At 32.3% G+C, this 9,673-nt stretch overlaps 1 protein-coding gene across 1 annotated transcript; it reads left to right on the top strand.

The window, feature by feature from the left end:
* Positions 1-4,498: 4,498 nt before the first annotated feature.
* On the top strand, positions 4,499-5,121 carry LOC140979612 (uncharacterized). Its single transcript, XM_073445102.1, has one exon. The coding sequence runs from the start codon at positions 4,569-4,571 to the stop codon at positions 5,007-5,009; it is 441 nt and encodes a 146-aa protein (XP_073301203.1). The 5' UTR covers positions 4,499-4,568; the 3' UTR covers positions 5,010-5,121.
* Positions 5,122-9,673: the final 4,552 nt, after the last annotated feature.

The following is a 9,673-nucleotide window of genomic DNA, read 5'->3' as shown; positions in this document are numbered from 1 at the left end:
ATAAAAAGTAATACTTTTTTCATGGATGATCCAAATAAGTCACCCGTCTCACAAAATACGACCCGTGAGACCGTCTTACACAAGTTTTTGCCTTATATTTTTATAGTATATATATATATATATATATTATTCATATATATAATATATATTATTTTGTTCTGCCTCAGAGGTCGGGGTTTTGTGCATGAATTATTATATTTTTTTATAAAAAATTATCGTAGTTTGCTAAAAATTTGTAAAAACTAAAAATACGATAGATTAATAAAAAAAAATCATATAGATTATAAAAAAATTATAGAAAAAGTACGATAGACTAATAAACTATAATTTATTTTGATTTTTCTACCTTAAAATTTCGAATAAAATGTTTGAGAATTGGATGTGATATAATGATAGAGAAAATAAAAATATGTTTATCTTTGATTAATTAAATATGAGATAATATGATAAATTTAAAACTTATATTTTCAATAATTAATAAATGTATATAAAAATTTTACACTAAAAGTGTGTTTGGTACGAGTGATGAGATAAACAAATGATCGATTATGATATAGAAGTGTAAATATCATAAAATTAAATATAATAAAAATAAAAATATTATTGATAAGCATAACTAACATTAAAATTTGGTTTTTATTATTTTATTAAAATATATACAAATAAATTATTTTTTCAAAATAAAATTATATCTTTATATTTTTTAAATTTTAAATCAAATTAAATAGTAATGATATATATTAAATATCGGTATCGACATCTAACGTACATCACTCTAAAATAAACTTTTTATTCGATAAATAACTTAACACTCTAAGAAATAAGAGGAGAAAAATGTAATTTATTGAGTTTTGATAGTGTATCCCACTTGATTTGTTAGATTAATAATCAAATAGTTATCCACAAAATTGGATCTTAAACCGGGTTAAAATGATTATCAGAACATTATAAAATTTTAACCAAACATTAGATAAGTGTTTGACTATTAATCTATCTTTGTTTAATTCACTCAACCAAACACACCCTAAAAGTAATGTATGATCAATTATATAGGACGATATAAAAGTTGGATTATTAATCCTATCAAGCGAATTAAACGAGCATTTGCATGGAGACCAAAATTATATGGACGAGACTACATATTCCCAATCAAATCAAATGGAGAAAGAGTAGGTCTTTATGAGATGATATCACGAGTTTATATCAATGAGATTAACAATCTAATGCATACTTAACATGAAAATAATATTTTGTTATAAAAATCAATATTTTTTCATGAGTTGAGTCAAATTGAATATCTGTCTCATGAAAATAACTATTAAAATTGTCCGACAATAATTTTTGCGACGAAGAAAAAGTTCAAACTTCAAACTCACAAAATTTTAAAATATAATAAAATAATTTAGCTTCAAAAGTCCTCGCCTCCAAAGACCACACCCAAATTTATAAATAAATATATTATATATAACACATGTTGTACATTTATCGTGTATAATTATGTGATCATCGATAATGTGTCAATCACTAATTGAATGTACAATTTTGATGTGTTTCATCATATCCAATAGTGAGTGTCACTATTGTCACGCTCCGAGCTCGGGCCTGCGCCTGCGTGACTGTACAATGGGCCCCCATAGCAACTACTTCGTATTCGTCCTCGCTTTACGAAAATGATTAACCCAAGTTGCTATAGAAGTCCATTGTAAGCCATTATAAACTCATTTTAAATCTTTGATTTTTTTCGATGTGGGACAAGGGTATCACAATCACCCCTCCTTCAGAACGCGACGTCCTCGTCGCGGCCTGACCCCTCGATCCACCAGCACCGAGAATCTAGAGGTGGCTCCTACAGGTTCAAGAGGTGGCTCCCGGCATGTAGCACTTTGCCCAGCAGGTTCAAGAGGTGGCTCCCATGCACGTAGCACTTTGCCCCGCATAACACTTATTTCCCAGTGTTCCATGTCGGTGACCGGCTTTGATACCATTCTGTCACGTCCCGAGCCCGGGCCCGTGGCCGCGTGACTGCACAATGTGCTCCTATAGCAATTACTTCGTATTCGTCCTCGCTTTACGAAAATGATTAACCCAAGTTGCTATATAAGTCCATTGTAAGCCATTATAAACTCATTTTAAATCTTTGATTTTTTTCGATGTGGGACAAGGGTATCACAACTATCATTGATGATCACATAATTGTACATGATGGATACGCAACATGTCAAAAGTGATAATCCATATATATATATATATCTATATATATAGGGGCGGAGTCACATGCTTGAGCCCGGGTGACTCAATTATTTTTTTAAAAAATGTATATGTAAATTTTGCATAATTTTGGAATAATATGATATTGGCTCGAAACAATGCACGCAAATGAGAGAAATGCGAGTCCCATCATATTTGCTAAGCTGAGGAGTGAAATTAGCCGAAGATAGGATTTTAGAAAAAAGCACAGGAGGAAAAATGCTCAGAATTGGCGGGGAAATTAGCTGAAGATAGGTTATTTGTACTCTGAAAATTCTTCCATCTTTGATTGCTTGCCTTGAACTTGAAAGCATTAAATCCCTAGTAAATTGCATTTTTTTTCTTTTTTACTTTTTTCCTTTTTCCTTAGCTGTTCGAGCTATTATTTACTTCACGGACACACCACTTATTAGTCTTACTCCGACTTACTTCCGATTTTTTTAAGGAATCCTGTCGTTAGGCACAGATTAGATTATGCGTCGTTTTGCCTCAGTGAATCTCACTTTCTTGCATATAATCGTGTCTGATTATAGAGACGTTGCGCACCTCTCTTGTTGACTTCAAGTTTAAACACAAAGCCACACTGTAGGTATTTTAGCCTGTTAAAAAAATGTAACTGTTTGGTTATTTGTATCAACACCGTGGTAGATTGCTTTAATTTCAAAAGTGCAAAATTATCTTAGAATATAATATTTAAAGTGAGGCAAGATGCAATGAATCGGAAAAATTATTCTTCTAATCATCTCAATTTTTCGACTTCCCAAGTCTTCAATTTTGGCCTAGTAGCGGCGGTGTCTTGGTAATTTGTCGACACATTGAGTGTGAATTCATGAACTTTTCCGGGCGNTTTTTTTTTTTTTTTTTTTTTTTTTTTTTTTTGTCGTTTTCAATAATAACAATGGTTACATGTTTTCCCTGTAGTAAATTTGAATTTGTCCTCTTCTGTGTTAAATTACTTGTTTTTTGTACTTCGAGAAATTAGTTTACCGGAATATTTAAATAATCATACCATGTTCTCGATTTAGGCCTATTTACTACGCTTATCTCTGTTTTATTTAACAGGTAAGATATATAAGTGTCAAATATATTAAATACAGAGAATATGACTGAAAAAAATTACTTTATAATAATATTACTAAAGAAGAGATAATTGAAGTAACTGATTTTCATATTAGCATCAATAATTAATTTGGACGGGAGCGGGTCTCATGTGAGACCGTCTCACGGATCTTAATCTGTGAGACCGATCAATCCTACCCATATTCACAATAAAAAGTAATACTCTTTCATGGTTGACCCAAATAAGAGATCCGTCTCACAAATACGACCCGTGAGACCGTCTCACACAAATTTTTGCCTTTGGACGGACTCAGCGTCAGGAGGAAAGGGAAAGCGGGGTTCCTGATAGATTTTTTTTAATATATATTTTTATATACGACTTCTTCAAATTTTGCCATTATATTAATTGATCCGTCCATTTATTTGCTTTCGGCTTAAATCTTGGGTTTGCCACCGTATTTCCTTTTTATACTAATGGTTAACACAGTTCGATGTATATAAGTTTTTAAATAATTATTTAATATGCATATGATATTTAGTATGTATAATATAAATGATCGGAGTTTAAATTTATTGATTTTAAATTTCTTTGATTTGTTTAAAGTATAAAATAAGAGTGTGTTTCAAATCAATTTTATATTGAGTCATATAATTTCAATAAGAGTAGAAGCGGTCTCACGAATCTTTATCTGTGATACGGGTCAACCCTACTGATATTCACAATAAAAAATAATACTTTTTCATGGATGACCTAAATAAGAGATACTCTTAGCATAAAAGTAATATTTTTTCATAGATGACTCAAATAAAATATACGTATAACCAAACATGACCCGTGAGATCGTCTCACACAAATTTTTACATTTAAATAATAGTTGTGAAGTATTCCAAATGAATCCACGAGTATTATTTGAAATTTATAAACGTGGCCGAATTGGAAGTAAAGAAAACTGACGTGACACGTGACACGTGACACGTGCTTACGGAATCGGTAAATTTAAGGAACCTTTAAAATCCGTTGCGCGGGCGGCTCCGTCGTCAGGATAAAAAAAACACGGTCTCATTTACGTATCTTATTGCCTAAGTCAATTAAGGCCCCTAAGGTGGCCACCACCATCAAAATGCTATAAATACGCAACACCCCCCTACTACGCTTTTGCAACTTCATATTCCCTTGTTTCATTCTAATCACATACCTTGCTTCAAATCTAAAATATCCTAAGATTATATATATATAATTCTTCCTGCTCGTGCAAGAATTAATGGCATCCACTTCTGCCCTATTAACATCACCGATCCCGAGAATGGTCGAAACCAATCGAAGAAGGAGACATACTAATCTCACGATTACATTCTCGAAGAGGAGAGAGTTCCATGATCAGAACTTCGGTGGAAGAAGGAATATGGTGGACGAGAATATGATCTTTCTACGCAAGAGAATCCGCGAGATGGGGATGGTCGAGAGGGACGAAGAGCCTCCCGCGGGATGGATGGATTGGGAGAAAAACATCTACCCGAGCTATGACATGATCATATGTGATGCGATGAGATTCTTGCAATGGTATTTGATGGAGACGAGGCCATGCTTTGCATTAGGTATTATTGGACTAATAGCATTGAGTGTGCCGATTTCGACTGCTGTTGTTGTATTGAATCTGCTGGAATTAAGTAGAGGAGTTCTGTCTGCTGTTCATCTCAGCTAAGTACAAAGAATATATATAGCTTTCTTTTATTTTGTAAAATAAAATATTTGAGGTTTGTTGTAATTTTTTAGAGGGTTAATTGAACGTCTAAATTAGTTGGTATATTATTTCATACTCTTATTAAGTTTTTATCTATGAGTCGCTGTAATGTCTTATCATTCGTATAAAACTGTGTTAGAATATTAACGTTTTGTCATTACATTAAAATAAAGTTAATGCATGTTTTGAAAACTGTGATGTTTTAAATGCCAATATTTGTTATAAATTAATAATTGTTTACGCATATTTTGATTATATATACATATATAGCAGCACTAGTACTGCGAGTCTTGAAGATACATTTTGTATCAACTTAAAAAAATGTTGTATTCACCAGAATGATATGAATTAAGCACGTGACCATATAACTAAGCTTTAATAGCAGGTTATACTATTGCCGGAACCGGAACCGGGCCGGGGGCGGTTTCAACTTATGCTGTTGGTATACGAAGTTATTCATTCTTCGAAAAAATTACATATCTAGTGTAAATATGACCGAAAACAAAATACGTAAAGTCACTAAAGTGTTGATTGAAAAAAATTACACAAAACCTGATAAATTAAAGCAAAGATGCAAAAATTACTAACAGATCAACCAAATACAAACAGTTTTAAAAAAAAAATCGTTCCTAATTAAATTACTGCAGGTTACGTAAAAGGGTTCTTTACAAGAATTTTAAGACACAAATTAATAATTGAAATTGTAATTGGAAGAAGCTTTGAACCAGGACTTGAATCTGATCCATTTAAGCTATACACAACTGGAGGAATATGTACTAGCGTCTGGTATATTTATTTTCAAGTATATTAAACTCTGCAAAACATTTAATAATCCTACTCTAGAATCCATGCAGTGGAATTAATCTCTTTAAAATCATCGGCCACAACCTGCAGCTAATCAAAACAAAATTAATGTAAGAAAATCACTAGAAAGTTTTTATTATGTGAAAGTATTTCCTACTGTTATGTGACATAAAAAAACGTGTATAATAATCAAATAATGAAAAAGACTTGTTCTCAATGTGTAACCTAGCTAGCTCCTATCTAGCTAACTCAAGGAAAAGGGTATCAAAATAATTAGTATTGGAAATAAACTTATACGGAATATTGGACTAACAGGGAGCTCCCTTCAGTCCAAGCTGCGATAACAAAAACTGAACACAGCTCTTACATAGTTGGATCAAGAACACACCAGATCTCACTATTTCCGATGAATTCGTGAACCAACGAGTCAACAGCTGAGTTTTCAGCTTTAAAATGCCTCAGACTGGACTGAAGGAAGCTCCATAATTCCCCCGCAAATCCTAAAACTCTTAACAGAACATGCAATATATACTTTAAATTATACAGATAAAAAATCATCAAGAAAAGAAACCCGCATAGGATTCAACAAAACAAGCTTTTTTACAAGGTTGAAGTAGAGGAGTGAATGAAGAACAAGACCGAATATGGTGGATTTATATAAATGGGTGGTGGAGAGAGATATCAGGAGACATGAAAATCTAAAGTGGGCTGGGAGATGGATTTAGAACAGACTGCAGAGGCATCAAAACACACTGAAATTTGAAATCATATCGTTTCATAGTACTTATAATATCTGTGGAGGGAGTAATTGGTATTGGTTTCAGCTCTGAAAAAAAATTGGACAGGTCTTTGAAAACGTCGTACGCTCAGCTTATTATCCATCCAATCAAACAGCTGTGAGGGCTCACCATAAAGAGAAAAAGTTCTATGATGTTTAGGTTGAAATCATAGTATTCCATAATTGGCACAGAGGCTAATACCAATGAGGGTATGGTTGGGGACTGTTCATTCATTGGTCCAAACCCTAGTTCACGTGAAGGGATTTGCAAGTGCAAGAGTGGGATATAAATAACGCTAGTACTTTTGGTTTAATTTCTTCGTTTTTGTTGAGTGGTAAAAGACTTTTAAGAAATAGTACTTTTAGACATAATAATTAGTTATAAAAAAATTGTAATTTTAATCCAACAAATTAAATTTTTAAAATTAATTTAATAATTTGTCAAAATTTGATTTCATTACGATAATTTGAATTTTTTTTGTGTGTCTTTTTTATGTCCGAAATTACTAAATACATATAATTTCTTTGGTACTTATTTTTTCATATGTGGCACATGTGATGAGAATTAATATCATATTACTCAAATTAAAATTAATCTGAGCAAAAATAAAGGAAAAAATAGAGTAAAACGACTCTCAATACTTCAAAATTTGTTGAAAAAGGTATGTTGTTTTATTTATTTTTGTTTATGTATATTTTAATAAGTGTAATATAAACTTTATTCTTGTTGCATGAGTCACGTAGGAGATTATCGATGTAAAATAAGCAATATTTGGTGGATTTATTGCTTTCTAACAAAAAAAATGATCAAAACTAAAAAAAATTCAATTGAATGTATGAAAACCAAACTTTGATAAGTTATATTAATAAAATCCAAAATTCTGCCAACTTACAAGACTAAAGTTGCAATTTTCTCTAATTAGTATGATTGATAAGCAAACTTATTTCTAGCCACGTGATTAAGAGGGTGTTTGATGTTCCGTCGTTCATGCACCTCGTTTGAGAATTGATTTTTATCCCATCCATATAAGAATCAATAAACAAAACAAATATCTTATAATACACAAATCTGTCTAAATTATTGATAGAGTGAATAGATACGACATTTCTTGAAATCCTTCTTCTTATTGTTCCGGTCATGGAATAGATGAAATAAAAAAAAAAATGAGTTTTTGTTCAAGAATGAAATTTTATTGAGATCATTGTAAATAGTTAAAAACTTTAAATCCTAACATCTTTTTAATCCAGTAAATTTTTTTTCTAGAAAAAAACCTAGTTAGAGTAAACTAATTGATCCAAGAAAAGGTTATATTGTTAGAAGAAAAAAAGCAATATACAATGAAGAGCATGAAATGATAAACCAGTTAACAACAATAAAGCAAACCAAACATACAATTGAATCGGGAAATAGATGTTGTGTTGTAGTATGATTACAGCGGGTTGGTAAACAAGAAAAACTGATCCTGCAAGAAAACATGCGTAAAATAGAAATAACTCGAGGCCTGTAACATCTTAGCTTTATAACAAATTCGTCTTTTTTGATGATGTTTTGAAGTTGGTAGTAGACTTCTGCTTCTCAGGATATAATTGGAAAACCTACAACAACAGCTTAACACAAAGTTTTCAAGCAAGATAACTAAATAGTACATGAACTTTATCTCGCAAAAAACGCTTGCAGAAATGAGAGGAGAAGGTGGTGGTTGTTTTGTGTTGAGGACTCGGGACAACATCTATAGGATCATGACACCCATACAAAAGACCAACTTTGGCTATGAATGTAATGACCCGATTTAATTATATGTTATTTGGCGATAATTAAGATTAATTATTTTAAATTGAGGNTCGTATCTCCGTCACCAGTCGCCGAAAAATTCAAGTAAATATATGGTTGGGAAGCTCTTGACGAGAGCTACGTTTTGGTACCCATCTTGAAGTGTTTCTCGACACTTTTCGAAAACCCATCGGAAAACGCCGCGCCTTTCTCCGCTAAATCGTCACCGTACGTCGCCGGAGTTCGGAAATTGATTGAGGATTTTTGTTCTTTGAGTCATAAGCTTCGTTTTGATATATATATTGAGGTATAAATTATGATTCCAGAAATTGTTTAAGGATTGCTCCATTTTTGGTTAAATTTGATATCAATATTGATATTGGTTATATTTTTGGATGTTGGTACAAACTTTGAGTTGATTCGAGGTATCGAAAAATTTCAGAATGTTTAAATTGAGACTATAAATCGAGTATCAGTGAGTTTGATGCCTTAGAATTGTTAATTATAATTGATTTTAGGCATTTTAGGCGAATATTGGAATTTTAGGAATTTAAAATGTCTAAATTGTCGAAATTGGATTTTTAGTGAATTTAAATGGTTCTGGAATTTTTATATGATAATAAGACCATTTAAATTAATATTCAGGTGATTTGTCTGAGTTGGCATTTCCAGGACTTTCTTGAGGATTTAAGTTACTGGTAAATTAGTCGAGGTACATAGGGATCAGTTATTTTCACGACAGAGACATCTGATGATCCTGTGTATGATTTATGTGATATTTGTTGATTTATGTGATTTTATATGCTGACTCGCATATTATCAGTTTGTAATTGATGTGCAAAATCAAATAAAATATTTCTTTGGTTCACACACATTTTATTTTAGTTAGACACATCAATACCACTGAACATATCATATTGAGCCTATCTGTTATTGAGATCTAGTTATATTTCGGTTGAGATCCGTTATATATATGATATGATATGGTGTTCTGGAGATGTTTGGCTACCTTGATTCGGTCCGGCTTAGGTAGTTGCTGGCTTCGAGGCTGGGCCATATCCCAGGCACAGTCCGCTGACCAGCTCGAGCATATATGTATGATTGTTGATATCGATCGTTTGACTCGTGATATCCTGATATCTTGCACCTATACATGCATTGCATTCATGCATGTCATCATTGCATTTCTATGTCATATATCGTGGTTTCTTGATGTCTCGTACTGGGGTTTCTGACCCCCGAGAGGGGGCTGTCGTGTCTTTTGTGTGTGGA

This window comes from Primulina huaijiensis, chromosome 6, assembly GCF_012295235.1.
Source record: "Primulina huaijiensis isolate GDHJ02 chromosome 6, ASM1229523v2, whole genome shotgun sequence".
In the NCBI taxonomy this organism is placed as follows: domain Eukaryota; kingdom Viridiplantae; phylum Streptophyta; class Magnoliopsida; order Lamiales; family Gesneriaceae; genus Primulina; species Primulina huaijiensis.
The sequence above is the reverse complement of the archived record's forward strand: the minus strand, read 5'-3'. Positions and strand labels throughout refer to the sequence as shown.

Coding starts and splice junctions, on each gene's coding strand:
- LOC140979612 (XM_073445102.1), top strand. CDS start 4,569: ATGGCATCCACTTCTGCCCTATTAACATCACCGATCCCGAGAATGGTC.